The sequence below is a fragment of the Pelodiscus sinensis genome, chromosome 2, assembly GCF_052426305.1.
Source record: "Pelodiscus sinensis isolate ZL-2025 chromosome 2, ASM5242630v1, whole genome shotgun sequence".
Classification (NCBI taxonomy): domain Eukaryota; kingdom Metazoa; phylum Chordata; order Testudines; family Trionychidae; genus Pelodiscus; species Pelodiscus sinensis.
In genome coordinates, this window is record NC_143053.1 from 43,485,901 (window position 1) to 43,505,195 (window position 19,295).

Genomic DNA, 19,295 nt, shown 5'->3' on the forward strand with positions numbered 1-19,295 from the left:
AAACAACAATTATTTTGTTTTGCTTTGTCCACAATTCTAGAACTTCCCAAGAAACCTGCTTCTTTACATGGCAGTAGAAATGCTTGTAGTTTTCTTTGGCAATGTATAAATGAGCAAGAGGGAGGGGCAGTACACTCACAATGAGGTCTGGTTCAAATTAATTGTATTAATTTGTTTTTAAAAGCCTTAACATTGTCATTGTTGTTCATTTTAGTATAGGATTGCCAGGTGTCCCGTTTTGAACCAGACAGTCCAGTATTTGAGTTTTCTGTTCAGGAAACTAATTGAGAAAATATAAATGTCTGGTATTTTCTAAATAAGATGTAATGTAGATTGTGATGTAATGTCAAGTGTGTCCAGTATTTTTGTTGAAACCATCTGGCAACCCTATTTTAGTATAAAATGTTAAAATGGTCACTGGAAAGGTTAACTGAAAAATTACAGTAGTGTGTGTTCAGGAAACTCCTACTAATGGATAACTGCTATATTTCTAGTACCCACAAACTAGAAACTGTTGTGACCATTAAGCCTGTGTTAAACTTTTGATATATATAATTATTTATATATAATTATGTGGAATAATCATTTTAGCACAATTTTAGCACAATGTCTAATAAAGATCAATATTGGTACGAGTATTTTTTATAACTGTTTAAACTTTATACAATTAATCTCATATTCTCCGAGTGTTGGAAATAGAATGAAAATCACCTGGCATTTGACTTAAACTGATTTTAAATAGTAGTCTCATTGCTTAGTATTTGTTTTTAAATTATGTGTATTCCATTTTATAAAATTCATTTGTAAATTGCTTGCATGGACTTGTTAATAATGTTGCTTAAAACAAATGATTGCAGGAAAGAAATTAAATAATGGAAACATTTTTTTTTATTATCTGGTGTAGGATGCATAGTCTGAATGCAGAGATTTTAAACATATGTTTCTTTCTATAGCAAAACAGCTCTTTACAGCTTCTGGAAAGAATAGGCTGTTTGCAGGTGTTTTTTATTTGCAGCTTTAAAATTGTATTTAAAATGTATTTCAAGAATTCTAAGTTGGAATCAGGAGAGGACTGAAATAGTTAGATGGGAAGATTTTGTTATACTTGAAGAAGCCTTATATTTAGACAAAAAAATCTTGCAGATAATACAAAAGAAACTTGTTCATTTTAATGCATCTTTCTTGCTGGCTTAAAGCTGAAAAAGTAGTTGCTCTAAAATTAATTTACCTTTTAGGAATGACTGGTTGGATTATCTTTGTAGCATTAAATGTAATGATATGTCAACCCTGAGCTCTGAGCACGTTGTGTCTACTGTAAAAAAGTTGTCTCTGAGCACTTAATGTTGTGTTAAATGATGATGTGTCCTTTGCAAATGTATTATTAGTGTCAAGCTGTTCCATCTCTCACGATTGAAAAATGGTCAGTGATTTGAGCTTCCATTAAACCTGAATAAGAGAGAGAGGCTGTGGGGGGTTCTCGTGCTTTTTTTTTTTTAGCAAATCATACTCTTGGGAGTCTGTATATGTATCAATGTTTGCGTTAGCCTAAGACTCCAAAACATCTCTTATTACAGCAATCTTATGTTTTGAAATTGTATTCAAACATATCTTTCTTCTGCTTTTTGGAGAGAGGATGGAAGAAATCACTGAAGATGTTAGTAGGGTAGTTTGAGAGGGCAAAAAGCAGCACTAAATGCTATAAGGCCAAATACTACTACTATCCAAGACATTAGGGATTGTTTCAGAGGGATAGCCATGTTAGTCTGTATCTCCACTTTAGTTAGTCTCTAAGGCCTGGTCTACACTAGGACCTTAGTTCAAAATTAGCCCCCCAAGGTCGATTTTCTAAGTGATACATCCACACTACCAAGCTAGTTATTCCAGAGTACGGGACCACGGAATTTGAACTTTGTAGTTCTACTTTTCATGAGGAGTAACGCTATTCCCAAACTTATAAATCCAAAATAACGTTAGTGTGGATGCTCTGGTGCCGCTAATTTGAACTAATTGGTCTGCAGGAGCCCTCCTGCAGCTCCCCAGAGTGTTTCTTGGGGCTCTGAGTCTGAGGCAGGCACCATTAATGTGGATGTGCTACCTCGTACTATGTTAGATTCTTCCCCATAACAAGGACATAGAACTTTGAATTTGTAAAACAGGGTGCCCAGAAGTCAAACTTAGTAAATTTAAAATAATCGCCTAGTGTAGACATGGCCTAAGTTGCTACAAGACTCCTCTTTGTTTTTATTAGGGACTGTATATCTTTAACTTTCATTGCAGCTGGGATTGGGCTCTTAATAGTCCCTGGGATTTTGTCTTGCTTACATTCCATTAATATTCTAAAAAAATGTTATTTTTATTTAGCTCTTCAAGTTAGATTAGTAATATGTGTTGTACCTTGGCAGTTCATCTATGTGCTGTTTAAAATGTAGATAAGTTGGCATTAGGTTGGAATTCTATTGCTTATTGAATATATAGTAAAATGGCTTAGTACCTACTTGCTTGAGAGATACCCCTTCCCCACAGCATACTAGAAGTTGAGATCAGCAGGTGCACCCAAGGAGATGGCTCTCTATTATACAGCTGGCATTCTCCAGGATGCTGCGAGAACAATGGGGGAAAAAAAGAACAATAATTTTCTGACCCACAGAACAGGTCAGACTCGCAGTATATTGGAGACAGTTCAAACAGTGCCTCCATTATAGGATAAGGAGGGTAGGGTAGCCAATTTAGTAGAGTAGCTGCACATGTGGGTGGGTGGTCTTTGCATGATACCTAAGTGGGACACACTGGTCTGTCAGCTTTTCCCTTGTGTCCCCTTTCTGACCAAAAGTCAACAATGGTGGGGGAAACCCATCTTCCTCCCTTCCCACTGCACCTTGCTCAATCTCTTTGCACATTCTGGATCAGGGAAATAGTGGTGGGAACTGCGCTCTCTCCCTTCTTTTTAAGGACCCCCAGTATTTATCTTTCTCCTGCCAGTCAAATTAAATGTTCTACTCATTCCTATTCTCTTCCCTCCTGCTGCCTTGAGATGCAGCAAGGGTAGGGGTAGGATGTAATATATCCATTTGGAATCAGACTGTGGAAACCCTAATTACATTGGTGAGAAGTATCAGAGGGTGAGACTTTGCACTATTGGGACCATTGACTTCCACTGAATTAGTTATGCCAGTAATTATTTAAAGTGTGAGAGTAAGGATTACCACAGCCTGCCTTAGATTTGTCAGTATTTTAATTGACCACCAATACTTTTTTAAACACGCTGTGTGTGGTAAAACATAGAATGTTGTTACTTCTGATATGTAAATGACTAATATTTGCATTTTTGTAACAGCATAACTTAACTAATTTTAACATCTGAAGTGGATCTCTATAATGTGGAATGTTATTACAGTTTTGATATGATTGTAATACCAGCCCGAAAAGATTCAGGACATCAGTTTGCTTGTGGTTACAAATTGGACTTGAAAGCACAGAAAGGAGTTTTAAATCTGTAATGGTGATTAGCAACTTTTAGTATCTGTCAGTTTTTTGGCATGCTGTAAATAACTCATCTTCAAATAATTCATCTAAGTAATTAAATTTAGATTGCATGTTTGAAATGAGAAATATTTTGACTCTTATCTGCTTGGTTTTCTATTGTGGCTTAATTGGTGTGGTCTATATAAACGGACAATAAATTTATATACCTTTTGTTATAAAGATCAGTCAGTGAATAGAACTTGGTATTCATCCCAGACAGAATTATGATTGAATGTATTTGCAAGATTAAAACACTGAATTTACTTTTTTCTAATTAAAGGCAATTAAAGATTTGCAGACACAAATAAAAGACAATGAATTGAGGAATAAGTGTAGGAGCAAGTCCATTTGCAGGTGAAAAGAAGTGCCTTTGAAGCAGAACCAGCTGTATTTTCATTGAAAGAATTACAGTTTAGGAAGCTTTTCTGTATGTGCTTGCTTGATAGCATAATGTACTCATAAGCAGCTTATGCAGTACAGTATTCAGAAAATAGCAGTGCATTAATTTTTAAAGAAGAAAATGCAGGCGAAGAGCAGCACTGCCACATGATGATAATGAAGGTGGATATTGTAAAGTCTACTGAGGGAAAAGAAAGCAGGGGGATTCTGAAACATGAACATTTATAAAACAATAACCAGATATTCATATGATAATAAGCTTGGACAGCAGTATCAACAAAGGGCAAAGATGCAGCCCCATTTCTGGTTCAGCCTGATGAATTGAAAAGCAGCTGGATACTCTTCAGTCTTTTATTCAATCCTAGTAATAAGCTATTGTTAAAGCATTGGTTTATTCAGTAAATGTTGGTGTCCCTTCCCTCTCCTTTAAAGAAAGCTAATTTGCAGAGTTTGGCCAAGTTGTATTTCAAATTGTAGTCTCCTCAAACAACCACACTCTTATATGCACTCAAATTCCTCAAAATAATGTTCTCGGTGCAAAACATTCTTAGTCACTAGACTATCCAATAGTTGGAATGATTACAAAAATATGATTGCATTTATGCCAGCAAAATAGTGATTTGGTAACTAGGGATATGACTCATGTACACATCGATTAACCATCACAGTTGCATGCAGCGCCCTCCCCACTCCTCACACTGCTGCCTCTGTATCAGAGAGAGAAGTGTGTGGAGGAAGGTGGGAGCCGGTGCGCGTGGGACACCAGCTCCTGTGGAGCTACCTCCCACAGAGGTAGCAGTCGGGGGGAGGGAGAGGCAATAGCCAGCTGCCCACGTTTACCGTCTCTCACCGACCTGACTGCCTCTCTCCACTCTGCTGCCTTTGCATCAGAGGCAGCAGCGTAGGAGAGGGGTGGCAGGAGCCAGTGCTTGCGGGGAGACAACCAGCTCCCACCTCCCCACCCACCCACCCCCATGTGTAAACTTGTATTTCTCAGCGGTTACATGTTTACAAAAATACATGCATTTTAACATCCCTTATTGGTAACAAAATATTCCTGATGCCTAAACAAAAGGGGTCTCCAGCACTTAATGAACTTGCCCAGTTCAGCTTTAGTGTTTAATTTAGGTTTTGTACTAACTATGGGTATGTCTACACTACAGCGCTAATTCGAACTAACGGATCCAGACTAAAAAACTAGTTCGAATTAGCGTTTTGCTAATTCGAACTAGCATGTCCACATTAAGTGGACCCTGAACCGGGGTTAAGGATGGCCGGAAGCAGTGCCAACAGGGCATCAGATGAGGACTTAGAGCGTGGAGCTGCTGGCTCAGGCTAGCCGAGGGCTGTGCTAAAAGGGACCCAACCCCCACCCCGGAAAGACAGTTCTCAGGGGTGCCCCACTTGCAAAGCAGTCCTGGCTTGGATTGCCCGGAGTACCCACACTGGGCACATCACAGGACTTGGCCATCAGACTGACTGCACTTGCCGCAGGCTGCCATCTGGGGAGAGGGGGCAATTGCGGGGCTGCAGGAGAGCTTCCACCCCCAGAAGCCCGCAGAGCCAGCCCAGTCCTCCCCATTGGGGGCTCGTACCCCATTCCTCCCTCACCTCCTTCCACTTACCCTTCCCTAGCCCCCCTTCCTGATGTACAAAATAAAGAAAACGTGTGTTCAAAAACAGAATCTCTCTTTATTGAACAAAACTGGGGGAGACTGGGAAAAGGAGGTGGGAGAGGGGAAGAGAGAGGGTGGGAGAGGGGAGGGCAACTACAATGATCAGAGGTTTGGAAGAGGTCCCATATGAAGAGAGGCTAAAGAGACTGGGACTTTTCAGTTTAGAAAAGAGGAGACTGAGGGGGGATAGGATAGAGGTCTATAAAAGCATGAGTGGGGTGGAGAGGGTGTATCAAGAAAAGTTCTTCATTAGTTCCCATAATAGAAGGACTAGAGGACACCAAAGAAAAGGAATGGGTAGCAGGCTTCAAACTAGTAACAGAAAGTTGTTCTTCACAAAGCAAAGAGTCAACCTGTGGAACTCCTTGCTGCAGGAGGCTGTGAAGGCTACAACTAGAAAAGAGTTTAAATAGAAGTGAGATAAAGTGATGGAGGTTGGGTCCATGGAGTGGTATTAGCCAGGGGGTAGGAGTGGTGTTCCTGCCCAAAGTTTGTGGAAGGCTGGAGAGGGATGGCACGAGACAAATGGCTTGGTCACTGTCTTTGGTCCATCCCCTCCAGGGTCTCTAGGGTTGGCCGCTGTCGGCAGACAGGCTACTGGGCTAGATGGACCTTTGGTCTGACCCAGGACGGCCATTGTAAGCTCAGGGCTCAGGGTCAGGGGTCTCACCCTGGACCACCTTGATTTTCATGCAAACCTGCTCCTGGGTGGCCAGGCTGGCAGCTCTCCTGCCCTAGACGGCCGCTTTCCTGTCCTAGTGTGGAGGTCGTGGACGAGGTCTACGATGTCCGCTCTAGACCAGGCGGGTGCCCGCCTCTTGCGGTCCCGGGCAAGCTCCCGGGAGCCGCCAGCCTGGTCCCGGGAAGAGGGGGAGGGCTGGGAGGCATCGGGTGGCTGGCTCGAGCCGTGCCAGGTGCAGGGTCTGCTAGCTGGATGCTGGCATGCTTGCACCTGGCACGGGCACCGTAGCCAGCCCGTGCCCCTTTAAGGGGTCCGGGGCCGGGAGGGGGGCAATAGAGTTTCCCTGGTGTTGGCCAGAGTGGCCACCAGAGAAAGCTGGGGAGGGCTAGCCTCCCACTAGTTTGAATTAAGGGGCTACACACCCCTTAATTCAAACTAGTAAGTTCGAACTAGGCTTAGTCCTCGTAGAATGAGGTTTACCTAGTTCGAACTAAGTGCTCCGCTAGTTCGAATTAAGTTCAAACTAGCGGAGCGCTAGTGTAGCGCCTATCAAAGTTAATTCGAACTAACATCCGTTAGTTCGAATTAACTTTGTAGTGTAGACATACCCTATGTTATTGCATGAAACACTACATTTTGAAAACAAAACAAAATTCTAGGTCAGGTCAGCTCTAATCTGTTATTAATATGATTAAATAAAAAGATGTATGGGGCCTTATTCCCACTTACTAATAGTGGTATAAATGACACTAATTCCAATGAAATCAGTGTATTTTAATACTGTTTATGTGAGAGGAGAAACAAGCACATGTTGTGTGTTATATGAAAACCTAGCATTTGTTCTGGGGGAGGAATGTTGGCATTTTTCACTGTGAAACTGTTTCATGGCAGAAATGACAAACTGCCTTTGTCTTTACCCATGTCTAAAATTGCAAATACTAGCAGAGGTCTCAGCTTGTGTCCATAAAAAATCTTAAAGCAGAATTTATGGCAATGCACAACTTAGTAAAAGTGGTTTCTATAGCTGCTGCACTAATGAAAGAGAAGAACGAGGAGAATTGTGGGCAGATTAAGAAGCAAGGTAGGAGAAGGACAGGTAGTGTTTTTTATTTTGTGCTGAATATTGAAGTTTCATTATTGACAAATTTTCATTTCAGTATTCCATTTTTGAAATTCCTTTAGATCAGGGCAGATAGGTTTAAGATATATCTGTGCTACAGGAAAATGTGTTCCTAGTCATCTTGCCATCAGAACTGCTTTTGGACATAGTCCAGTGCAAGCAGTGTTGACTGATATGCTGCAGCACTTTATATGTGTTTTGCAGAAATCTTTTTACATTTGCACAGTTCTCTCCATCTCCCTGTTTTGAGGATAACATGGACTTATAATATGTTCAAAATCAAAATCCTGTGTCAATAACTAGGGATGTTTCAGAGGTAAATTGAGTTATCTTATCACATGGGAAGACTTCAGAAACCACATGTCTTGCAGATACTAACTTTAGTTTATGGAAGACTTGTGTCAATGAGATGTGTATGAGTATAGCGAAGTTGATATAGCTGGAAAAGAAATTGACTACAATAATAAATATCCTTAGCAGAAAAACAAATGTTATCCTTTTCCAATGTCTTTAAGGTAGCTCTGTGGTGAGTAATGGTTCCAATGATTGGTTTTTGTTTGTTCTTTCCTTGATACATACTTCAAAGGCTATAGCTCTCTACTAAAGTCTGAATTTGCCTGTTCACTTTGGGCTACATTATGCATTTCTGGACTCAAGCCCCATACTTGTTTGCCCTTGGTCTCCCTTGTGGATTTTGGAGAGCACCTCTTTCTGAGGTACCATAGGGATATAAATGTGCTGCCCTTTCAGAAGCAGGCCACGTGAAGGTCATTTTGGTCCCACTGATATGGCAATAAGTCTTTTGGAAGTTGACTCTCTTTGAACCCCCCCCCCTTCCTTTTGCAGAGTTGAATAAGATTCTGGCAGGTCTTGTCCATATATCTAATTTGCTGAAGTTGGTTGGCAGATGCTAAAAATTGCTGCCAGAATGTAGACTCTGACATCTTTATTAAAACCTTTTGTTCATCTGCTGGTGGCTGCATAATCAGAGCTGTAGGTGGAGCATCTGCTGCCATGAGTGCTGTTTCAGATATGTGTTCAGTGTTGAAGGAAAATTACATCAGCCACATTTGAACTCTGAATCCTAGGCAGGCCATCTAATGGTTTTCCACTCAATAATGCCAGTAAGGACCAGTGGTCTGTTTCTGTGGTAAAAGCCAAGCTGAACAGATAGCGACACTGAGCCAGGCAACTGCTACAGCTAATATCTGGTCAGCTGCAGGAAACATACATCTCTCTCTGCACACACACTTTTGTTAAATTGTGTAAGGTCCACAATGTTGATTTTTGTCATTGGGTTTCAGTCACTGGGTTCTTTTATCTGGGAAATAACCCCTATGATGTACATTTTCTTTAATTATTCTTTGATTCCCCCTCCCCCCCCAAGAGTATAGAGCTGTGGTATGGGACTTTGAGAGCAAAAAGTAGTTGCTCTTGGCACCCGTTCTATTTTGTACTCCTCTGATAGCTGACTAACTCAGTGAAGATGTGTGGACATGATACATCTCCTGTTTAGTTTGCTTTTTTCCATTATTGCAATCTAGTTTCTCTATTTGTTGTAGTCCTTACATTGCTGGCAATCCTAGTTCTTAGTCCTTGCATTACATATATTTAGGGGGCCTACCAAATTCTTGGCCAGGAAAAAACATGTCATGGACCATGAAATCTGGCGACCCCCTGAAAAAATCTGGTCTTTTGTGTGCTTTTCCACTATCCTACACTGATTTAATGGAGGAGACAAGAGTTTCTCAAATTGGGAGTCCTGACCCTAAAGGGAGTTCACAGGTGGGGTTGCAAGGTTATTTTAGGATTGATTGTGGTCTTATAACCCTTTCTCCTGCACTGCCTTCAGAGCAGAGTGGTTGGAAAGTGGTGGCTATTGGTCCGCTGCCCACTTCTGAAGGCAGCATCCCATGAGCAGTAGCTCAAAAATAAGTGCCATCCTTTAGTTCTGCACTGCTGCCTTCAGAGCTGGGTGGCTATATGAGGGCCAAACGCTGCAGGCAGCAGCACAGAAGGTGGCAATACCATATAATGCTGTCCTTCTGCACTGCTGCTGGCAGCAGCTCTGCTTTCAGATATGGGATCTCAGACAGCAGCCACCATTCTTCAGCTACCCAGCTCTGAAAGCAGCATCATTGCTGGCAGCAGCACAGAAGTAAGGGTTAGCAGTACCATGTCTCCACATACAATAACATTGTGACTCTCTCACAACTCCTTTTTGGGTCAGAAGCTCTTCAATTACAACACTCTGAAATTTCAGATTTAAATACATGAAATCATGGAATTAGTATTTTAAAAATCCCATGATCATGAAATTGACCAGAATGGAATGTGTATTGGTAGGACCCTACATATAATTTTGAAGAACTTTCCATCCTTTCTCTAGTATCCTGAAACATCCAAGGTAGGGTTACTAGCTTTATGTAAAATCTTATTTGCAGATCTCCATCCCAGGACTGATATCTTTTTCTGGCATTGCACGGACTGCTGCCCCAGTATCAGTATTTATATTTAGGGTTTCAGTATTTCACATTTATACATATTTACCTAGGTGTAGTCTGTTCTTTTGATACTGTAGTTCCTATTATGGATTGTCATTTTACAGTAACACCCCCTTTTGGATTGGTTTCCATTATTCTGAGTGACTAGTATGCTTTTGTAATATGTCCCATTTTATTGCATCTCCTACATTCTTTCTCTTTTGCTGGATGTTTTTAGCTGCTGTGACTTGATGCTTGCCACCTCTTCCACAGCTTTTCCAAACTTCCCCATTACAGGGTTCTTTGATTTCGCACTCTCTAGTTGTATACTATTCTTACATTATAAATTTGCTTGAATTGCTCCTGTCCTCTTTACAGTGTTGGTAATATCTGATGCAGTCTCTCCTATTCTGCTAGTAAGTAAATCATATTGTTTCTTTGTGGTTTCTTTCATTTTCACCTTTGCTACAGCTTTTGCTAGTGTGATATCTGGGTCTGCTAAATTTAGCTGTGCTGCTAATTTGTCATCTTTTATATCAACAAGTATCTTGTATCTTTAGTTCTTCTAATGTTTCATATTTACACTGTCCAGCAAGTTTACAAATTGCAATAATAAAAACCTGTGCTCTTTCCCACTGTTCCTGACATTTCCTATTACATCTTCCTCTTTTATATCTAATATTCTGCGGTGCCTGTGAAATGGGCATGAAAAGCCTCTTTCATTTAGGTGTATTCTGGAAAGGGCTCCAAGGATAACAAGCTGCAGTATCAATGATAACAAATATCAAGACAATTGTCTATTATTCTTGTGTGTTTTCTGTTAAACCAGAGAGTGTCCAGAAACACTTAGATCTCCAGATCCAACAAGGCCAATTGCCTGAGGTGCCATAACTAAATTTCTCTAACAGTCATTTGTGTTCTGGGCTCCAGTGCTGTGCTGAGACATATCTCTGCCTTCTTCTTGCGACAGCTTTTGCAGATCTCCCCAATTTTCCACTTTCCTTACCCACTGAAGCAGAGGTCTCCTCTTCTTTCCATTACTATTTCTGTAAGCAGCACCTTAGAGACTAACAAAAGATGAAGAAGTGGGTTGTACCCACAAAGCTCATGATATCATCTTCATTTTTTGTTAGTCTCTAAGGTGCTGCAAGACTATTAATTGTTTACGGGGGTTTTTTCCAGTTACAGACTAACATGGCTCCTCTGAAACATTTATTTAAGGACAGGGATGCACTCACTTTGACACCATGTACTTTGAAGATAGAGTGAGAAAGAACTGTGCCTTAAAAGCAGAAATTAGAGAAGCTCCTCTCTTCATTGCACTCACTACTACATCATGCCCTGGTCATCTTATGGTAACTGTGAAGGACCAGCGACCCTCCCACTCTACAGAAGATAATGGAAAAGGGATGGAAAAGGGTTTTGCTAAAACAATACACAAGGTCAGATTTAGTCTGGAAGTATTTCAGCTCTATCCTCTGAAGTTTCTTTGCCTATGCTCCCTTAGGAATTCACTGTCTGTTAAATAAACATTGGGTAGGAGACAAATGTGTCTTTGTCTGATGAATCCCTCTTTTCCGGCTTTGACTGTCACTTCCTGAGAAGAGAAGAAGAAACAATTAAGACTGATGATGACTGATATATGTAGAGAGAGAGCTTGCTGTATGAGCAAGATGAAACAGGAAGGAATTAGAAGTGTGTCAATGCATATTCGAACTTGTTGAATTTGTAGACCCAAAGAACCTAAGAAACTTAGATTATTTATCTGTGCAGTGTGTTACAGGTGATAACTACCAGTTTTATGTGCCAGGGACTTTACATTTCATAGTTCTTTGAAGGCCTGTGCAGATGTCTTTCCTAAGGATTTAGAAAATTCAGATATTTAAAGAGGTTTTTTTTAGCACAATTGTAGAATCTGGTTTTCATTGCAAAAAAAATGAACAGATGCTCTTTAAAACTTTTGCACTTAGTAGACCCAAGACTCTTCTCCAGCATATGTTTTTTTTCCTTCTAACTGTCATACTTACCAAGGAGTGGTAAATTAATAACAGGTGCATAGTTTTGGAGAATTAACAGCTGTACAGTCATTATTAAAATATTTATTATATAGGTGATTTAAGTTCATATCAGTTTTAATATAAATCTGAAAGCATTCTCTATGTAACTGCAAGCCAGCCTTATTAATGATCACGTTACAGTAGTAAATAGTGTCAAAGTGCTTGCAACTTATGAAAAGAGAATTGTAACAAGATGGTACAAACCTTAAGGACTGGTTTGCTGGAGCTTCTGGTTACAGAATGAGCCAAACTGGGAAAGATCAGGGTGATTTCCCTATAAAGAATAGCGGTGGCATGTGGTGGTTTGGGAACACTCAAGAAAGTATAGAGATGGAAGGGAATGTGAAGGGTTCTTGCAGGGAATGGCCTGAGACCAATGGAACAAGAGGCTCCTATGGGAAAACCTGGGATGAGTTTGGACCTGAGATAGAAGAGCTCTGGCTATGAGAGAAGAATTATGACTGTCCAGAGCTAATTATGGACTATTGTGTGGTGATATACTTTAGTTTTGGACCCTGAGGATTGTTTTTGTTATTAAACTATCTGCAAGTAAGTGAAAACCTGTGTGCAGATCTTAAGTGGTCCACATGAGTCAGTCAAAAGGGCAGTGTGCCTGAAAAGCAACCCCTGGCCATGAGGGAGTGACTACATGGTCACCTTGCTACAAGAAATAATAGAATTTTACCTTGTAGTAGTAGATTTGATCTTAATAAATGAACTTTAATCAGAGATTACGTACTCTATACAAAATATTTACACCAATGTAAGTCACCTTTGCTGTTTACGCTTCAGAGGGAATATCAGTAAATGGGGGAGATTTCATTTGTTGATATCAGTAGCTTCTGGTTCCCTGTGCTCTTTCAAAGCCACATAATTTTTCATTACCTAATACTGTTGCATCACTGGAAAAGCAGATATTTGAATGTAAGTAATTCTGTTGGTTGTTCTGCTTTATTTACCATGGAAGGAATGACAGAGAATTTGAGTCATGAGAGTTGAAACTGGAGCTAGCAGTTCTCAATTATCTTTTTTTTTTAAGCTGAAGATATTTTTAGTGCTTAAAAATCCCAAATGGATAGGTTTCTATAGTTTGTTCACAAGAAAGTTTGGAACAGCTGCATCACTTTATTGAAAATTGGCTCAAAAATATTCCAAGCTGGGATAGTTCTGTGCCAAATTTCACCCTGGAGTGAATTTTTATGAGTTATAAATTCCTGCAATTTATAATGGAAATTCTGACAGTTGCTTAACCATTGCATATTAAACCATGCTATTATAATACTTTGAGGGTAGAAACCCCTGTTGGTTCTGTTTCCCCTCTTCTCATGAAGTAACCTTTGGGTTGTTTGTCCGATTGCTTTAGAAAATGTTCTTCTGCTCTGTGGTGCCCTCATATCTTTGGAGGTTAGATTCTCCTGCATTATAAATCTCTAGGTGCCTTTTACTCAAGTGGAAGGAAATGTTTCTTTGTGATGCATTGTCTGGATGAATGTATTGGTGTGTAGGATACAAGCTCTCAGATCCCAATTCTTTCCCACCAAGAGACTCTCTTCGGTTTCCACTGACAATAGGTGCTGGGCCTTTCCTTTTAGCATCAAATGCATTCTGATTATTCACATCCTTCATGCCTGATTTTTGACCAAGTATAGAGAGTCTTCGCAATATCTAATCCCTAAAATGTGGCTGTTTGAGAGAGGAGAATTTATACAAAGAGAACATCCCCTGTATGCCTCAAAGGGGATTTCTCCACTGAGTGTGAATAGACTGGTGTACGGACTCCTGAGAGAGGATGTTTCCTACATATGTGCCATCAGATGGCTACTTGAGCATTGCAGTTGCTATTGTAGTAACCAACATACCATTGGAGGCCTATCATAATTTGCAATTTGGTAGCTCACTGGACTATCATACTCAAGTTGATTTGTTAACTACCGTCTTGGTTTTCTGGTTGTTGCTGACACTGCTGTTGATCCAGTTCTTATGTCATAACTCTTTCTATCACTGAACTCTTTAAAAAATTTAGATCTGCCACTGCAGCTAAAGTAATTATAGCTGTACTTTATCTTCCATGCATCATTTACAGTAACTTTTTTTTTTCTACCTTAGGAAAACAAGATTACAAGAAAAACAGGCCAGTGTTAAGAGCAACAAGATTAAAAGCGGAAGCCAAGAAAACTGCACTGGGCATAAAGGTAGATATCTGTTTGATAGCTTCTTATACCATGTTGAGTTTCCTTTCCCCATAGATGTACTGTGTGAATATTGATTTTTCAGAGATATTGTTTGACACTTCAAGACCTAAGTGGAACACCAGAATCTAAAATATTTATGAGGGATTGCTTTTACTTAACCTTCAGATAACTGAAACTCTAAAGGACATTTAATGTTCTTGAGATGAATCATACTTTACAGTGCCAGTGGAATATATATAGTTCAGAAACAGGATTTTTTTAGACTGGTTCTGTATAAACAAAAAAGCTTTAATGATTTTATATAGTTATGGAAATTGCATAGCAACTCCTGCCTTCCTCTACTATGTCATATCAATGAGTTCTATATAAACAAATATTGGTATAATCCAGTGTTTCTCAAAGTGATCCGCGGGTCCACTCTGATTAAAGCTGCCAACGGGCTGCTCCGGTTTGTTTATTTACCGGTGCCACAGCCACTGAGCCTCGTAGCTCCCATTAGCTCTGTTTCTCCATTTACAGACAATGGGAACTGCGAGGCTCTGTGGCTGCAGTGCCTGTAAATGAACAAACTTGAGCGGCCCATTGGCAGCTTTCTCAGAGTGTATCTGCGGACCACTTTGAGAAACACTGGTATAATCTCATCATTAATAAGAATAAGATATTATGTGGCTACATCCATTCACTTGGACTCCAATGTGGAAAATGTTTTCCTTCACTATCAACAAAACAGGAAGGAGGGTACTGAACCTCAAACTGCTTGAAAACTTCCTGTTATCAAGTGTGTGTGAAGTTTAATTATAAATAATTACTAAATAGAAAGTGCAAAAAATAATAGCATGAAGGACAAATATTCTGTGCTGCTCATCATGCTTTTAGATGGAATTTGGCTAAACATGTTGTTTGTTTAAGTTGCATGCAATATTTATCCCCAAAATTTATTTTTGAATCAAAATACAATAATACAAAATTAACTTGGCAGTCATGCTGAGAAACGTGCAGAATAAAAAATGGCTCAAAAATCTCTCTCTTCTATTGAAAGAAACTCAGAAATTTTAAAAGGAAAACATATTATTGTTTCTGGCAGATGAGAAATCAATTTTTTCAGGTTATAGTTTATAGCAAATGCCAAGGTATTACTACCAAGCTGTAGCAGCTGTTGAGCTGCCAGATGATGTATTTGGTTGTCTTCCAAAATTTGCTATTATAATCATGAAACAGTACTTTCTTTTTACTCCTGATTGCTGATCTCGATCAAGCACTGCCATGCGATGCAGTATGTTTTCACAACATAATCTCCTCAGTTAGTGCTGTGTGTCAGTTTTTAATGAGAAAAAGTAGACTGCCTTTTTTGTTTAAAGAATAGATTACTAACTTTTGGAGTTCTGTTTTTTCCTGCCTTTCTTAGGGTATATCTGTACGTAACAACACTGCAGTGGCACAGCTCTGCTGATAGCTATGCTGCTGCAACACATCTACTAAAGACACTCTATGACAAGGGGAAAGACCTCTCCCATCGGCACAAATAAAAACCCATCTCCACGAGCAGCATAAGCTACCTTGCTGACATAAAGCTGCGTGCACAAACACTTACGTCGGTGTAACTAATATTACTCAGGAGGTACAGTATTCACTCCCTGGGTGACATAAGTTTTGCCAACATAGGCTGTACCTAGACATAGCCTTATTAAATTTACTATTTAAAAAAAAATTCTGTGAGGTGATCTTTTAAAATTGGTGTTCCACCTGGTCATTTTTCTTGTATATTCAGCTCCCAGTTAATTTTTTTTTAAATCTCTCTCAATAAGTGGGGGATGGGGATTTTGGAGATTTCGTTAAATATTTTTTACAGATGAGAATACTGTGTAACTGTGCACTCAGAAACTATATCACTTATTTTTTTATTGTATTGCCCAATTGTTACTTTAAAAGTACTCCAAACTGAGAATAAAGACGCAGAGAATCGTAATACAAATAATAGTGACTGAGGAAAATAAAAGAGAATTTTATGTAGCAACATGTTTCTCCCTGTTCGTGGCAGTTTGGGCTGGCTATGGACAGGGGATACTGCCAAATAAAGGTCCATTTAACCCAGTAGCCTATATTCTGACCAAGGCTAGTGCAAGGTGCTACAGAGGGAGTGAACAAAACAGGCAATCATTAAGTAATCCATCCTCTGTCATCTACCTCTAACTTTAGACAGTAAATAACTTTTTTAAATCAAATTATAGCTTGGATCTTCACAACATCTCTTGGCAATAAGTTCTACAGGTTGACTGTGTGTGTGAAAAATTACTTCTTTTTGTTTATTTAAAATCTGCAGCCTATTCATTTCATTTGAGAGACCCTGGTTCATGTGTTTATAGGAAGGGGTAAATGATACATCCTTATTCTCTTTCTCTACACCAGTCATGATTTTATAGACCTCTACTGTATCCCCAGCATCTCTTTTCTAAACTGCAAAGACCTCATCTTTTTAATGTCTCTTCGTGTTTCATACCTGTAATAATTTTGGTTGCCTTACTTTATAGTAGGTCATAGTTTGGAGCTGAGAACACGTACACTCAGTGCATGGAACAGGCATACCATACAGAGATGGGGATGAGGAGTGAAATGGGGCATGTTTGGTGCATGGTACAGTTCACAGCACTAAGACTATTATTGGGAGCTGAGAACTGTCATGACCAGAGCACACACCAAAGACAGTGCTGAGAACAGGATGAGAAGCTGACAACTGGCTTGCTTAGAGCTAGGGATGTAAGAGTTTAACCAGTTAACTGATAAGCTGATGTTTCTGTTACCTGCGGCCATGCCCGCTCCCTGTGTGTACTGACTCCCAACTGCTAGCCCTGTTGCCAAATTTGTGATCATACATATTTAAATGTATTTTCTAAGGATTTTATTTACTCATAGTATCTTCACATGTGGTGTTCTATTCCTCCCTTTCAAAAATCTTGTAAATTACTAACTTGTAGATAATGGAAGTATTATGTCATGGATGAATTTCCCCTTATAACTGCAGTTGTTGTAATTATTATTTAATTAGAGTATTAAGTTATACTGCAGTAGTGCCCTGCGACCCCCTATCAAGCAACAGAACCTCATTACAGTTGACTCTGTACAAATGCATAATAGACAATCTCTGCCCTGAGGAGCTTGCAGTCTAAGCATGTAAGGTGAGGCAATAAGTGGATATAAAAAAAGGAAGAGGTTAGAATGTGAGGAGAAGGGAGAGAAGAGGGCAAATTGTCTCCTCATAACCAGGGAAGTTAACAGGGGTGTATTTCTCCCAAAGACTTTACTAGGTTTGTTTGAAAAAAATGAAGCAAAAGGCCTGGAAATAACATGAAACTTTTTGGAATCCTGATACATTTCAAGAGATAGCATACTTATTTGTTTGTCATGTTAAACCTTGATTGGTTTTCATTTTAATGCAGGATTTAAAGTAAAACTGCCATTCATAATTGTACAGATCTCTGTCATATCCCCCGCCCCCTTAGTTTCTTTTCTAATCTGAACAGTCCCAGTCTTTTTAATCTCTCCTCACATGGAAGCTTTTCCATACTCTTAATCATTTTTGTTTCCCTTCTCTGCACCTTTTTAAATTCTAATATATCTTTTTTGGAGACACGGCAACCACAACTGCATACATTATTCAACATGTGGGTATACCATGGTTTTATAAAGTGTCTTCTTATCCAGATCTTTCCTTTAAAGATTCCCAAAATTCTGTTAGCTTTTTGACTGCTGCTGCACATTGAGCAGATGTCCAAAATAACTCCAAGTGAGTAATAACTAACTTGAACCGCATCATTTTGTTTGTATACTCTGGATTATGTTTTCCAATATGCATTATGTTGCATTTATCAACATTGAATTTCATCTGCTACTTTGTTGCCCAATCAACCAGTTTTGTGAGATCCTTTTGTAATTCTTCAGAGGCTGCTTTGAACTTCGCTGTCTTGAGTAGTTTTTTATAATCTGAAAATATTGCTGTCTCACTCTTTACCTCTTTTTTCCAGATGATTTATGAGTATGATGACCAGCACTGGTCCCAGTGCAGATTCCTGGGAGACATTGCTATTTATCTCTTACCATTTTGAAAACTGGCCATTTATTCTTACTCTTTGTTTCCTGTCTTTTAATCTGTTACTGATCTATGAGAGGACCTTCCCTGCTTACTCTAACAGCTTTTGTGATGGATCTTGTCAAAGGCTTTCTGAAAGTCTAAGTAAGCTATATTCTCTGAATCACTCTTGTCCATGATATGCAGCAGGTAGCCTCAGGTCTAGGAAGACAGAAAGAAACATGCCCAGTGTTTTTGCCTGAAGCATTAATAGGGGCTCAGGGTAATTTGAGCTTCTGGTGGTGCAATCTGAATAGAGTGCAGAGGTGAACCAATGGTGTGAGGGAAGGTGGATTTTTTTGGTATTGCTATTCAAGTGTAGGGGGCAGTTTTTCACACAGATTGCAATGACTTAGAGAAAGGAGCAGCCGTTTGAATCCTCCTCACAGAAGGACTTGCCTTCGGTAGCCTCTGCAGACTGGAAATACTAGGCTGGCAAAATGCATAGAGACTGTGGAGGTAATCAGCTCAGGTAGCTAGCAGCAAAATTCTTCCCAGGATAGAGCACAGAAGTACAGGATGGCCTAGTGCTAAATTACCGGTACTTTGTTGCTAATGTAGGCAGACCAAGGAGACATCAGGATACAGCTGCAAAATGCAAAGTACTCAGCAAAACTGTCATATAAGTGAGTCAGAACAGTTCTATGAGCTGCAAAATCATGAAATAGTAGAATCAAGGGTCCGTGGCCCCAGACCTCATCAATGAATGTTGAAAGATCAGTGTTACAATTAAGTCTACAGGAAGTAATGGAAATGTAGACCAGGAAAATCAGATAGGACCTATCGTTCAAAAAGACCTGTTTTAGCTATCTGAACAAGTGGAGTTCAAAGGACAGAATGAAAAGGTCTGTCATTTCCCTTGTGTAGTGCTCCTGGTGTAGCAGATGCTACATGTGATTAGGTAGGAGACATCTTGAAAAGACAATATCATGGGCAAGTACCAGCCAGGTTTTATTGGCCAGGATAGGGAGTAACTTTGGAACAACAGTGCCAAATCTACACTGACTCTATTGCCAGAAATTTAGTAGAACCCACCACCTG

At 39.7% G+C, this 19,295-nt stretch overlaps 1 protein-coding gene across 4 annotated transcripts in view; it reads left to right on the forward strand.

Moving 5' to 3' along the window:
• The window catches only part of TRIQK (triple QxxK/R motif containing), a 102,538-nt gene that overhangs the window by 69,570 nt on the left and 13,673 nt on the right, over window positions 1-19,295 (forward strand). For all 4 annotated transcript variants that reach the window (XM_075920391.2, XM_075920387.2, XM_075920392.2 and 1 more), the window contains exon 3: window positions 14,046-14,131. In XM_075920391.2, coding sequence (XP_075776506.1) covers window positions 14,046-14,131 — 86 coding nt within the window. The remainder of the gene's footprint in view (window positions 1-14,045; window positions 14,132-19,295) is intronic.